This window comes from Anas acuta, chromosome 1, assembly GCF_963932015.1.
Source record: "Anas acuta chromosome 1, bAnaAcu1.1, whole genome shotgun sequence".
Lineage (NCBI taxonomy): Eukaryota > Metazoa > Chordata > Aves > Anseriformes > Anatidae > Anas > Anas acuta.
Genome location: NC_088979.1, coordinates 141,195,801 through 141,210,792, shown reverse-complemented (window position 1 = coordinate 141,210,792; position 14,992 = coordinate 141,195,801). Strand labels below are relative to the sequence as shown.

Genomic DNA, 14,992 nt, shown 5'->3' with positions numbered 1-14,992 from the left:
GCCAGAACTATTTGTAGAATCAAAAATGAAAATCTTCTATTTCCATAGAAAACTCACGATGTAACTTAGTAGGTAATGGTCATTACGATTAGCCATATTCTTTCTCCAAATGCTTGTAACAATAAGGATAAAATATTTAATGTAATTAAAAAGAGGAAAGCAGCAGCACAGGTTGAAGGTTAACATGAGCCTATCATGTTTTAGAGTTTAGAGCCAAACAGTTGGGAAAATATTGCTGGTATATTAAAAGGCAAATGCTCTTATTTACTTTTTCTCTATTTGGTTTGAAACAGCAGCTTGTATTAAAAATAAAAATATCAAATACTGATTGCATGAAAAAAAAAAAAGAGTTGGAAACAAATTAATTATTTAAAAGTCTCCTGAAATTATTCTGCACGTTGGAGTCCTTCTGGTGTCTGGCTAAGCAGCAGTCTTATGCTCCACCCAGACATGGATGTCATTTTGTAAGGTGGATAGACCTATTGTGGCACCAAAAACGTAAGCTCTCAGAGCTCTTTTTTTTTTTTTTTTTTTTTAACTTGCAAATCTTGAGCCTATATGTACAATCACATTTAATTTATTATATATGACTACTGATTTTTCAGGTGCAGGTAGTGCAGTACTGTCTTGAACAGTTTTGGTACCATCAATTACTCTTCCCCCTGTCCCTAAAGGATTTGTCTGTCTGAACAGAGCACTCTACTGTGTCAAATTATCCTCTTAAATTTTTGCCTGTAATGAGGAAAAGTGGGCACACAGTACACGTTATAATGTTTTATTCTGCAATGTTATTTTAAAAGTTTCCATTTTACATGCAGCTGTTCAAATGAACCATTCCCATTTCAGTTGTTTGAAATGGAGAGATGCACTTTCACACTTCCTTGTCTGTCCATGAATAATACATCAAGAAGTACAGCTGATATTTCTCATGGAATGCAGATTGGCAAGTAAATAGTTTTCATGTCTGGCACCGTTAGTATTCTGTTCTGGGTGTTTTGTAAACTTTTTTGAATCTTCAGTTAGGCTAATCGTAACCATGAAGTGGTTCTGGAAGACTTAAGCAGTGTTTCAGAAGGATTCAGAAAGTATGAAAACATGTTCTGCAACTCTGATTTTTTGAAATGAAAGTCTCTCCATTTGTTTCTTTAGAAATCAGCAATTACTTGCCCTGTGATCCACTTTGGAAAGTAACCAACAGCGGAAAGCTGGTCCATCTGCAAAGTGTAACAAATTTCTTCTGCCTTTGCTAGTGGTTGAATGCTAGCCTTCATCTACATAAGGGCAGGGGTGCCAGGGGTCTTGCGTTAGTCTGATACAAAGCTTTGCATCTCAGCTGAAAGGCTGTCTTCAGAAGTGATAGTCATGAGACTGCCAGAAATGATGTTCATATGACAGTATCCCTGGTATCCAGAGTTCTAGGAAGCAGCAATTAAGGTATAAGGTTCATTCTTTAAACTCCAGTGACTGATTTTAGTGTTACGAAGGTTGCAAAGTTAACTTCTTCCAAGCTAGATGTCTTTTTTCCTTATTCTTTATATGGTGTGAAACATGGAGAGAGTGGAAACTTTCTGTAAGGACAGAAAACTAAGGGGTAAATCTGGCAAAAAGTGAAATGCAAAAACCAAAGAGAAAAATATTTCATTCCTCCACTGTTGCTGAGATGGCTAAAAAAATCTTTGTGTTAACTTAAACATGCGTTAATATCTGATCTGAACCATATGATCTAAACTGATCTGCAAGATGAGAAATGCAGAAATCTTCTGTCAAGCTGCTCCTTTCTGATGGATTTGTTAAGCAGCCATGCTCCAAGACGTTCACATATATCTGTCAGGGTAGCCTGTTCTGCAATCTTTTGTCCAAGCCACTACAGCAGAGGCAGGAGACAGACATTTATTTCCTTAGCAATGTTAATAAGGAGGGTCTTCTAGACAAATAAGAATGCCGTTTAGTTTGTATATAATTTTTCGAACTTATTTTGCGTGTATAAACCAATTGAACGCTATATTTTCTGAGGAGAGTTACAGTTTTCATCACTGGTCTTCGTACATGGGTTGGACTTCCGAACCTGCAACTGTGAAGATGCTCTTAACTGAAGGATGTATTTTAAGACTATCTTGATACTTGGATGTCTGAGGTTCAAACTTCCCAGATGAACCCTTCATACTTCCTTATTAATGAAAAACTTCCTTAAAGACTTATGTGAACAATGGAAAACTCCGTTGGGTTAATGTTTACTTTTCTCCCACTTAACCTGGAAATGGCAAATTGCAAGACTGCAGTGCTCTGTTTCCCTTTGTACCGTGCCTGCTGCTGAATGTGTGAGCAAATGGGCAATTCTGCGTGCCTGCTGCCTTCCCACCAATTCTGGCTACTCTCCTTCTTTGGAACTCCATACTAATCTTTATTTACAAACAAACCTTGCTTAGCTACGCTGTGCTGCGTGATCTGACAAGACTGGTATGTCTGATGCAGAGGGCAAACACTCTTGCATTGAGGACCTGCTTTGCTAGCTTTTTTCCTTCTCTTTACTGTGATCTTCCTCCTATTCTTGCATTCCTTCATCTTTCTTTCCCTTGTGTGAAGATAATTTGCCTGCAGTTGCGCCTTGGTAGGGAGGAGCACATTTTGCTTGGCATAAAACTTGGTTGATTAAACGGCTGTCATTCCAAACAAGTCTTCTTCACCTAGTCTCCCGTCATTTTCCAGGACAATCTACGTAAAAAGGATGATCGGATTGAAGAATTGGAAGAGGCACTCAGAGAAAGTGTTCAGATAACTGCAGAGCGGGAAATGGTGCTAGCACAAGAGGAGTCAGCCAGGATCAATGCTGAGAAACAGGTCTGCAATCTCATAAAGTCAACGGTAGTTCTCTTAGGAAACTAACCAGACAGTAAAGTACTGTTTCCCTTGCTTTACTGTGAAACACAGATGGTTTTCTTTGATGATCAGCTATCTCTGTTCAAATACAGCATAACTGAACCCATAAAGTTTGCAAAGCATTCATGATGATTTGTTTTTTGTAAGTACTATTTTCTGGAAAATAGAAATATAAGGTATCCTGTGCTTTAAGATATTATTTTCTGTAATAATTCTTCTGACCAGTCTCGCCCATCATGTCTATCTTCCTACGTGTAAAGATATTTACGCTCACTGTCTTGTTCATTGCACATATTTGAAGAAGCTTATTTTTATTAGCATGGCCATATGTGTGGACCGCAGCCTCATGTCATTTACAGTTGCACAGCTACTGGATAGAGAGACAATTCTCTTGATTTAAGGCAAGAATACACAGAGAAAACACAGACACGTGTGTTGAAGCCGCAGGTGTAAATTTCTATGCATTAATTTATTCTGTGCCACAGACTGGATAAAAGTATCATGTTTGTGTCAGATTTTTAACCTCCATAAGTAGTCATTAAGAAACCACAACATATGTAGTGAATAAAATTTCTGTGAGCTTTTGATAAAGCTTTTGAGTAGAATAAGCTGAACCTGGCATTCTTACTGTGTGTTTTGTGAACCTCTTCAGTGTTTTTCCACAGTTACACTGTTCCTCACTTGACCATAATTAGCAAACAAGGAGCATTTGGTCAGTTACATTGCAATGACTTTTTCTGTTTGTTATTTAAATGAAAAAGATCAGACTAACCGCACTTTAAAACCTTTTTTTTTTTTTTCAACATGTATTCTTATATCACGTGCTTTCCAAATTTATTTGTATTTTAGTTAATATCCAAGTTTTCAGGAAGGAAGCAACTCTTTCACTTCAGGCTAGAATTAAGCTCAACTGTTTGCTGGTAGAAATATTGAGGATAATTCTGTTTTCTATATCCTAAGATTCTGGATAACCTTATGGAGTTCACTTTAAAGACTGCCATCTTTCTAAACTTTTTTTTTAAGTTGTTATAGAAATGTTACCTTGGTAGTGAATAGGACATCAAAGAATAGATCTCCTTGTAAGAAAAATATGTATCTCACTAAGGAGCAAGTTCTATGCTGAGATGCCAATTAACCAAAATAGCATGCAATTTGTTACCTAGGGTGTCATAATGTTTTAATTTCTTTGTTAGAGGACATTGACGATTGTACTTTTGGGCACACAGAAGCCATGTAGAATTCAACCTTTTGAGATGGCTATGCTATAGACGCAAAACAAGATGCATCTAAGGTTTAGTGAGTTTATGAGAGAGAGTTCTGAAGAAGGTTGTAGGCTGATTTTGTAGGTATTAGAAGTATCTGAAGTTAGGGAAATAATTACAAAGGTAAATGTAACTTGTAAATTTACACAAATATAATTATGGTGTTGGCTTGTATTAGTGGCTGATTGATTACAGGTCATCTCAGTATTTAAAGTGAAGGGTGGGTGAAGTACAGTTTGTAGATGATGAGTAACTTATATTTGATTCCCTAGCAAAGAAGCATGCTACTAAGATTAACGCAGTAAAAGCTACAGACAAGTTTACTGCACAAATTGCCTCAATCTGCACAAGACTTTGCAGACTCAGAAACAAAAGAAACCCAGACAAAGAATTATAGCAATATAGTGCAATTGGAAAACGGGTATTAGAGATATTCCATAAAATAAATTCTGCAAGTTTTTCAAAATAACCTTTGTACAAGGATGTTTGAGTCAAAGATATCAAGATTAACAAAAATGTGAAATCTGTTCTGTCCTAGATGAAAAGAGATGAAATAATGAGGAACGTTTCAGTCACGGGATGGAAAGGAGGGACAGGAGGGACTCATTTTTAGCCTGTTAGCATGAGCTCCTTATGGATGTCTGTCCACTGTGAGCTGTTAGCAGCAGGTTTATTGTGGAGAAGAGATAAGTCTGGGTTAGTAAAACAGGAAACTGTTATAGAAGTGAAATTTTATTTATACTTGAGACATCCTAAAACTAAAATATAGAAAGAAATTAGTGCTTAGGGAATATCCACAAATTTCAGTTTTGTCAGCAAGGAAACTTTTCAAACAATTCACCAGCAAAAGCCTGATGCGAGGCAAACAATGAGGTCAGATGGTCAGAGCTTGGAGAAAATGGGGGACAACTGGTAAATAGATTGAATGGGTCTACAATGTGAAAGATGAGGCAAGGCAGGGAACTGTGCAGTCTGAGGGTCGATAAGTCATGAGGACCACTGAGAGGCTGTGAGGACAGGAAGGGAGCCAAAAGGAGTAAGATGTGTGGGAAAAGATTGGTGGAATATGGTGGCCAATAGCATCGTAAACAGGAAGGAAATGTAGTAGTTAGGATGGAAGTGAAGAGGAGGAAGAAGGGTGGCTTGAAAGTAGTGGGATCAGAAGAGGAAAAACTCTAGTCCCTACCAACGCTGATTATGACAACTGTGTCTTACTCCAGCAGAAGAACTAAACCACCAGCTGTGACACATTGTACTTTATAGAATATGCCCAACAATGCAGCACAAAGGAAAAGTAACCAGTGTTCAGTCAGCATCAGGAGAGCTAATGGGCAAAATGGGGTACGATAGGATTTTTGTTTGGTTTTGATTAGTCAAGTAACAGATTGATAGTAAGTGTCTGTTTTACACCTCAAAAGCGAGGAAGGAACTTTCCTTCAAATATTTTTCATTTCTTCAATAACTTAAGAGAATGCTTGCTTTATGTTCTGGTGAGGTGGTTTTTTGTTTGTTTTGCTTTGTTTTTTTTTAGAATCGTGAAACACTCTTAGCTTTACAGTTTTACAAAGGCAAGGCTTTGTTTTGTGTAGGATATTAATCTTTTGATCTCTTCAAGTGATAATAATAGGTTAGAAACATTCTTAGACCAAATATGAATGGTGTGTGTTTGAAATTTTAATATTGTCCAAAATGATTATAATTTGCTTTTAATTGCATGCTTTTTCTTTCCTCTCTTCTGTTTATCTTGTTTTCTACCATTCTGCCACTTCACTGCCTGTCTGAAGCTGTTTAATGAATCAGTGCATGAGGTCAACCATTTTGGCTTTAAGTGGTTCAAGGTATGAGGACATCTCATCTGTGTGTACCTCTACCCCAATATTTAATGTTGTTCTTGTAGTCCTGTGTTGTGTAATCCTACCCTCCTTCATCTTATGATATGTGGTTTCCTGCCACTTTACAGGCTTCAGATTTGAAATACACTGCATGTGAAGCTACTCAGGATTTCATGGTCCTCAGATACCCATTTCAGACTAAAACCTTGCTCTTTTTAATCCAGTGTTTGAGAATATCCTGGCCATGTGTGTGAAGGGTTAGGGTTAAGTGTGTTAACACACAGTTTATATTTGGCCAGATTTCTCCAGCTGACAAAAGCTTCATGGATACGAAGGTTTGAAAGTTCTTCAACAACTTCTTTATTTCCAGTATATTCAGCTGGTTTTGTTGTTTCACATGTTGAATCCTATATGTAAATATTACTGTAAATTACTTATAGCTATAGACTGTGCCTGATCCCATTAGTTCAACCCATTAGACTGAAATCTGAAAGTATATGGGTATATGGACACCTCTTTTTTTTTCTTTTTTTTAATAGTCTCCATAAGATTGCAGTAGGAGGCAGAAATTTATTGTATATATCGTCTTAATCATAATCAGCACCATTCCCAGAACAATGCTTGGAATGTGTTTCTTCATGAAAAAAATAAGGCTTTTTTGTGCAATAAAGTGAAACAGAAGTTCAGATTTTATAATTCAGTGGCAATAATAGGTAGTGTCAGGTCCTTGGCTCATGGAACACAGTATTACAATTACTTGCATTTTGATCCCTAATTACTGGAGAGCATAGTTCACAAATAGAGGAAATTAGCAATTGTACTAATCTAAGGTGCTTGTGCCCTCCCTCTCTTTGTTCACTTTTATCCCCTTGCTTCAGTGACCATCTCTTTCGTTTTACCAGCCTGAGTCCTGCTGGTGCCTTGTTGTGAAATGGAGGAATGACCTAATTCATTAGTAATTATCTTATATTTTGGAATGAGTTTTTTCACAGGGACCTATTTGCTAATCTCATTCATGGATCCCCACACACAACAGAAGCACACCTGAGGAGGCATTGAATTGTGGGAGCAGGACACAGAAATGGAACCAGGAATTGCTTAGTATTGTTTTTACCAAAATTGCATTAGTATTATTGCCAAAAATGTTTTTACCAAAAGCCGTTATTGTGGCTTTTACAGTAGGCTGATATTTCTAAGAGTGTGATGGTGTACTGCCTGACCATCACATTTTATCACCTGTCCTATTTTATTTCCTTCAAATTTGAAAAGCAATAGTTTCAGAGCTTTCAGTAGTATCACTGCTGATAATATTGTAACTCTGTTCTCTCATGAATATCAAATCCTGCTTAAGTGCTATCTCACTCTATACAGTGTCAGCTAACACCCAACTCCGTACCCTAAAAGGTTATGGCAAATAAACACATGAAAGATTAGCCATTGCTTATTCTCTGCTTTCTTCCTTAAGTAGTTCCTTAAATTGAAATTGCTGAGTTAGCAGTCTGATTTTGACACCTTCCATCAACGTTTTTTGAAGTTACAGTTCTCAGTGGGAAATTTTAACTTAGGTTAAGTATATAAACTTATAGCTATAAATAGCTTTATCTGTGGTCATACCCTGTTTCTTTATCCTGCACATGGCAGGTTTCTCTGCCTAGCCTTTTGAGAAGAAACAAAACACTGAATATTGTAATAGTAATGTATTGTTTAAATGTACATTCTTACACTAATTTGTTCCTCCTAATGTCTTTATAAGCTATTTCAGCAGGTTTTAATCTTCAGTCATGCAAATATGATGTGTAAAATATGTTGATAACAAAACTATTGAAATCCTCTGTCATATGTGCCCACTTTGACTTTGCATCTGTTTATTAGGAAAATATGGAATTGGTTAATAAGTCAGTCAGCTAGAACTTCCTTCCCAGTTCTTTCATTTTTCCCCACCTCCTGTTCATCAGGATTTCCCTATTGTAAGTACAGGGTCTGCAGAGGTTTGAATATACAGTTCAGCCTCCAAGAGCCTTTTCTGTTGTATCCGTAAGGTTCTATACAAAAAGTCTACCAAAGTTTTGGATGATCCCCCTCATCTGCACTTGCCATCAGACCACCGTTCTGATCCTGTTTAAACTTCCTAACATATACTGCTTTAACTATTTTTCTTGTAAGAATAGAAAAAACATTTACAACATAATTATTATGTATTGGACCCTAACATTCAGCACTGACTATAATCAAGTATCTTCTAAAAATGCGAAATAAATTTAAACATATCTCCTTTTTGCTGTGCTATTCTGTTACTGGAACAGATCTAAAATATTTTCTAAAATATGTCTAATGTAGTAGTTATTTCACAGCCCAAATTCTTGCACATAGTTACTTCCTATAGGTCTCTGTAAGTGGAAAATATAAAGTGGAATTTCTCACGAGCTACTTACCTACAGCTGTTTTCTGAGCACAGTAGAAATGTCAGAATCTTGTCTCCTCTATAACAGATGCTGGATGGTTTGCTTTTAACTAATGTTTTCATCTGTTCTTCTCTATCTCTTATTGAGAAGTTTGGTAAACCAAGTGATTGAAGATCAAGGCAGTTATCCAAGCTATGGTTTGGGGGTGAAGCTGCTGGAGCCTGTTTGCTTCTCATCGATTTGTCTAAGCAGTCTACACTCTATTTGGCTGAACTCTTGAATATTTTCTGCAAAACTCCTTTCTATAACAGTCTGCCAAACTCAATCTATTTTGTGAGAGTATGTATATACATACACATACAAAGTCGTATGTGTATTTAATTCATATTAAGTTAAAATATGTACTAAAAAGTTAGGTTTAAATTTCCTGTACTGATATAAATGGTTTTTAGAACTTTTTAACAAAATGATTAGCCTGAAGTCTTGCAATTGTTTTTAAAGATCTAGAATGTTTTCATTCTTTTGTCTGATTCTTTTTGTTTGGTTAGAGGAAGTATTTTGGATACGTGAGGTGCACTGTGTCCATGGTAAAAATGGACACAGTGCATGGTAAAAATGTCCATGGTAAAAATGACTGCCACCAGTGACAGTCATTTTTAGACATGAAGCTTCTCCCTAAATTTACTTTGTCCTCCCAGAGTAATTTAATGGATTGTGTAGCCCCTTTACAAATATCCAGATTGGTATGAAGTCACACTGCATACATGGGAGGGGTGATTCAGTATGTCAGGGAAATTCTAGAATTCCTTCTGATTTCAGTAATGTACTTTTTAGGAGGTGTTACAGAGTACAGTTTTTATTCTTGTCATAGGTGTGTTCAGCTGTACCTATTTGGGGGTCTTTACGGATTTTTTTTCTTCAATGAATAATTAACAGAAAATAATATCAAATAGAATATCATAACCAAAGACTTTGGGACAGAAATCTTTTTCTAACATTATAGGGGAAAAAACAACCCCAAATCTTTTAATTTTGTTAAACTTGTTGCCCAGTTGCAAAGTGAGCAAAATTTGATGACTTGAGGATACTGAAATTATAGCTAAATTTGATGAATTGGGGACACTGAAATTATAGCTAGCTTCTGTTCAAAATATACATTGAGCATTTCTCCATTTAAATCAGTATTTCGTTTTAATGAAATGAGAAATATTGATGGAAACTGTTTCATGGAAATTTGGTGCAAAGAGGAATCTTACCAATGGTTTTGTCTGGATTTTTATTCCTTTTAAATTTTTAATAGACAAGTATTGATCTCAAATTATCTCCTTTAATATAGTCAAGCATACTAGAGAAAACTCCATCTTGCCACCACTCTACCTGATAAAGTATTTTCTCAAGTGCCTAATTCTACATAATATTGTATTTGCTCTGGCTCAAGAAAAAAGTCTTTTGTTGCCTTTAAGTCTGCTTTGAAAGAGAAAGTCATGCAGATTTTTACAGTAAAGCTCACTTGGAATTGTAAGGACTGGAGCAAATACTTGCTTTAATACTTGCTTAAAGCTAGGGCTGTAACTTTTCCAATTGGAATTTCTTTTCCATGTTCCAGTTGTGATCTTACACTTGCATCTAAGGTTGCAATTTAATACAATAATATGTAGATTAAAGCATTAGAAAAAATCATAAGACTTGTATATTAAATTTATAAATTAGAAAAACACACACTTTTTCGTGACAACTGATTTTTCACCAAAATACATTAAATGCAAGAAAAGAAATTGTATTCATTTCTGGACCATTCTCCTATACAAAAAAAAACACAAAAGAGTGACAGAGAGAGATTTGAGGTTAATTTAATTGAGGATTCTTTCTGAAACATTTCCTATTGACGCAAAAGCTTCCAGACGTTGCTGTACTGCTGTTTATCATCAGATTCCTTCAAAGCCTTCAATGAATTGTAGCCTTAGTTCAGTTGGCTCAGAACAGTGGGATTACTTTTTAGTTGCTGTGGCTAGATTCTGATCTTTGTTTTCTATTAACTACAATGCTAAAGATTTGCTTCCTCAAGTTAGCAGAGGTGGAAACTTTCCTGAGCTTGCCAATGAGACTGTACTTCTTCAGTTAAACTTTAGCCATATGTTCAACCTTCATGTAAATGCATGTGCTTTCACATAGTAACTGTTCATGATCCTTAACATCTTCTGGGAAGAGTGTTGAAGCTGAATGGTGAATTAGCATACCATTTTTCACTACATGTAGTGAGTTAATACATCATCCCAGAATTTTTCTCTTTGGAGAATCAATCTGCAACTATATAAATTGACAATCTGTGCTGTGTAGCACAGCATTAAATATTTACTTTGAATATTATTAGGGTATGTCTAAATTTAAGTCTGCCATGGTGACATACCCCAGTTAACATGAAACTATCTAAAATGCAACGAAAGGAAAGCCGGTGTGGTTTGCAGACTCCTTGTGAGCTTAGATCCTTTGGTAATAAGTCTGAGCTGAAAGGCTTCCTTTGGCCCAGTTACTACTACTACTACCACCTTAGCAGCAATCACAGATGTACCCTAAGAAAGGTCAAGCTATTTTGAAGATGTCTTTGTTTAGAGCTGTGCTTGCAGTATCATGAATTAGCCACTTTTCTGAAGGGGTTGTTTGGATTAACAAATAGTGCTAAATTTGTATGTGCAAAATTCTGCAGAAAGTGCTAAGTGTGCTAAATTCTACTTTGTCTACCTCTGTAGTGATTTTTAAATGGTACTAACGTAGTAATTTTTAAATCCAGTTTTTAAATCCAACTTTTGTCAAGATTGTTTGTTATCTTTCGAAGTAGTCATTGCTGCTCTGTTCTCAAGGGACTGGAGAACTTCATTGTTAGTCATGAAGATGAACACAAGACATATGACTATATGACTGTAGATCCACATAAAATAAAATTGGTCAGCTTCCTTTGGTATGGTTGCAAGGGTTAAAAAGCATAGTGAATATACTTCATCAACTGAAGGTTCTAGCTCAGTAAAATGTAAAAATACAATTTTAACCTATTATAGTCTTCAGATGATGGAGACTGCAACAGGCTTCTGTCCTTAACAGAAATCTGAATTCAGTCTTTCGCTTTTTTTTCCTAATGTGACTCATTTAGTGTGTGTGTGTTAAGCAGAGAGGATTATTGCTTCCTTCTCAAGAGCTCTTGTCCCAGCAGCCGGCCATTGCTTATTTATATGGCTTATAGCCCTCATTTAGGAGATACAACTGTCAAAGCTACCTCCAAACATCCGAACAGGACACAGCTGTGACTTCCTCAGTCCTAACGTCTAAGCTCAGGAGACATTTCTCTTTCCTAAACATATGTGAGCTTTGATTCCTTCTCCTTCATACCAAGAACACAAGGCTCTCAGAATATGAGCAAAAATCACTCCCGATGGTACTCAAGTACTCCTGTGTTTCTGTGGGTACTACAGGAGTGACTTTGTAATGTCAGATATCCTCTGGTCAGTCTGACTATTAGTCTTCATTGCTTAGAGTCATCAGTGACTCAAAGACTTAAGAAGGATACACATTAATGTAAAGAAACACGCAGTTCATCTCTAAAAGTCTTGTTGTATATAGAGTTTATCACTAAAATTATTGCTGTATATTACAGATAATCAGAAACCTTGCCTTGTCTCAGAACTGATAATCCACCAGCCAGTTTCTCAGTTTTGACACCAACTCCCCTCTTTATTGTGAAAAAAACAAAACTGTTCTTCTCAGTACATGCAGTCTGCCACAGCCCTGTAATACTAGACACAGTTGACTTTGGCAAAAGGGGTGCTGCAAATCTGACATCCTCTGGGATGGAGGAAAATGTGATATACAGAAACACTGTAACCGTTGCACAACATTCTGCTATGTTTATTTCCCAGTTTCTTTAGGCAGGATCTCAGCTAAGGAATTCCAACATTCAAAAAAATTTTTTTTCACTTGTCTGTGTAGGATCTCATGGTAGTGTTCATTAACAATGACCATGTGGAGCATGTACAGTGTAGGGAAGAGCATTCTCTTTACGTGATGAACATCTGCTCACCTTAGGATATCCTTACAGTATCCTTACATTTACAGAATAAAAGCAGAGGTAAAGCATCTTAACCTCACATACGTGCTTCAAAAGGATTAGTGACAATGTGACAGCATTGTCGTGACAGAGAGGCCAGTAGCTGTGCCCACTTTCTCTGTACGCCTTCCAGAATATGCATGTTCTTGCAGTGGTAGTGAGTAAGAGGGGCTTGATGCAGAGCCAGAGCTGTGCATGTGGTAGGGGCATTCTGCTCTGCTGCCAGTGTGGCAGAGCTTTCAACAGGTCTTCCAGTTGATGGCTGTCGTTAATATACAAACCAGAAATAACATTCTAATTTTACTGAAAACTAAGATTTCTCCTTTTACTGCTTACTTATTTCTCTCATTCTCCCCTGATATTTTAGCTCTCAAAAAGCTATACCCATCAGCTGTCCCAATAGCTATAAGAATGTGAAAGTTGTTCCCTCGATTCAGAATAGCCAAGAATTTAGTTAAGTGTCTTGGTTATGGTCTTTAGGAGTACCTAAAGCCACCCTACTGCTTTAACAAAAATGGGGCTGTGATGAAACCATAATTCATTTCCTTCTATTTTGTGTAAAGGTTTATTAGCTCGTGATTTAAGCAAACCATCTGGTCCTGCTGGCAATCCAGGTTATGTCAGACTCAATGCATTCTCCCTGTAATATGTTACTTGAGGCAGTTAAATTACATACTTAAGTCCCAAGTCTGGCCTGTGCTTTTTCCATGTCTTAACATCTGTTCTGGGAAAATTTTCTGGTATCCAAACAAGTTTACATGGAGCCAGAACTCTTGTCTTTGTCTTTCTTTGCATGTCTGTTTCTTTCTTTTCTCTCTGTCCTGCAGTCTAATCAGTTCAGCTCAGTAAAAGATAATGCAGAAATTTGCAGTCCCTTTATCATTTCATTAATGTACACAGTGAAATGAAAAATAGCTTAAAAACTCAGGATCTGAAAAAAAGTTGGAGAGGGTCCTCTGAGACACTGAGTAGAACTTCATGAGAAATGTTAATTATTTTTTTCAGGACTTGTAGTATTCTTACTACTGACTTGCAATTTCAAGACCTTTTGTTTTGGTGGCCTAATTCATTTTGGACAGAAGTACAGATTTCTAGTACATTTTGTCTTGTAATGCTAATCTGTTGTTTATCCAAGACAGGCCTATGTTCAGAAAGCCAATAATTTTAAATATGTAAGTTAGCTTCCTGAGGTGGTTTTGAAAACAAGATCTTTAGTGATTGATTTATGAAATGCTCATTGAAAATAAATTGTTCCTAGTGGTCCTTGTATCTTTGTTTTCTAAAATTCCATCTTTTTGTATTCTGCCTGGAGCTTTTGAGATACATTAATGAACATAAACAACTATGTCATAACCCACCTGTATTTATACTGGAAGAAATACAATTTTTTTCCCTAAGTCAGAAAAATGAAAACGTATCTATTTTTTTTTCAGTAGTTAGACATTAAACTGTAAGTTTCCCATGTATCACTGCATCTGAGGTACCATATCTCCAGTTTAGGAGTATGCATGGTTCTTAGTCTAATAGTCAAGTCCCTTTGTCATGCCCTTTGAGACCTTTCATTAAAAGTCTTCTTCACTTGATCATAAAAGTATTCAAATACTTGACCAGAAGGAGAAAAAAAAAAAAAAAAAGAATAAGGAAAGAAATATAACAAGAATAACAGCTTGGACCATCTGCATGATTGAAACCCCATATACATTTGAACTATGGATTCTTTCATGTCATTATACTATCATTTCAGCACAGAGAGAAGAGGAGTGAGAGTATGCTCTTTACACATTCTGAAATAGGAGCTTTCTAGGCATTGGACACAAGCTTACCTTGAGTTAAATTAAAAATGTCAACAGCATGTCTCAGAAATCTCTGGTTATTGGCAAACACTTTCTTTGTTATTTAATTAGATGCTCTCAGGGGAAAAAAAATCAAGGGTGGATTTAAAGTTTCATGTATAGGCTAAATTAGACATCTATTGCAAGGAAGTTGCTTCCAGTGATTATTTCTGTATCATTTCTCACAGGACTGCTTACAGGGACATATAAACAGATCTGCACTAAGATTCATAACTTGCCACATAAAAAGTTTTTCTTTTCTATAAGTTTAATGGAAATGCTGCCATGGAATATCTATAGCTTGATGAATTCAAACAATGAAGTCTTTATTGTAAATACAGACATTACTACTTCAGTGAATTTTGTCCTTAGTAAGTAGCATGACAAATGATGGGTTCTAGACAGAATGGAAGGTAGTGACAGTTCAGTAAGCAAAGTTGTTGGTGCCACGTGAAATCTACTCGCATTTTGTCTGTTCCCAATATATGATTAGATCAATTTTATGTTAACATTCACAAACATAGAATAAAACCTCAGAATGAAAAAATTACCAAATGGAGTGATTAGAAAAAGAATATAATACCCACAGAAGTCAGTACTCCAATTAATATAAGCCTTTGCTGAAGGGTTTGATCTTGCCACCCAGCAGTGACTGCCTTGCCCTAGCTATTGGCCTCCAGCCTCATTGTGT

General features: G+C 36.3%; 1 protein-coding gene across 15 annotated transcripts in view; it reads left to right on the top strand.

Moving 5' to 3' along the window:
* Positions 1–14,992, top strand: part of ERC1 (ELKS/RAB6-interacting/CAST family member 1) — a 302,166-nt gene that overhangs the window by 175,161 nt on the left and 112,013 nt on the right. For 12 of the 15 annotated variants that reach the window (XM_068661239.1, XM_068661266.1, XM_068661249.1 and 9 more), the window contains one exon: positions 2,707–2,838. The exons of the other annotated variants lie outside the window; for them this stretch is intronic. In XM_068661239.1, coding sequence (XP_068517340.1) covers positions 2,707–2,838 — 132 coding nt within the window. The remainder of the gene's footprint in view (positions 1–2,706; positions 2,839–14,992) is intronic. 15 annotated transcript variants of the gene reach the window in all.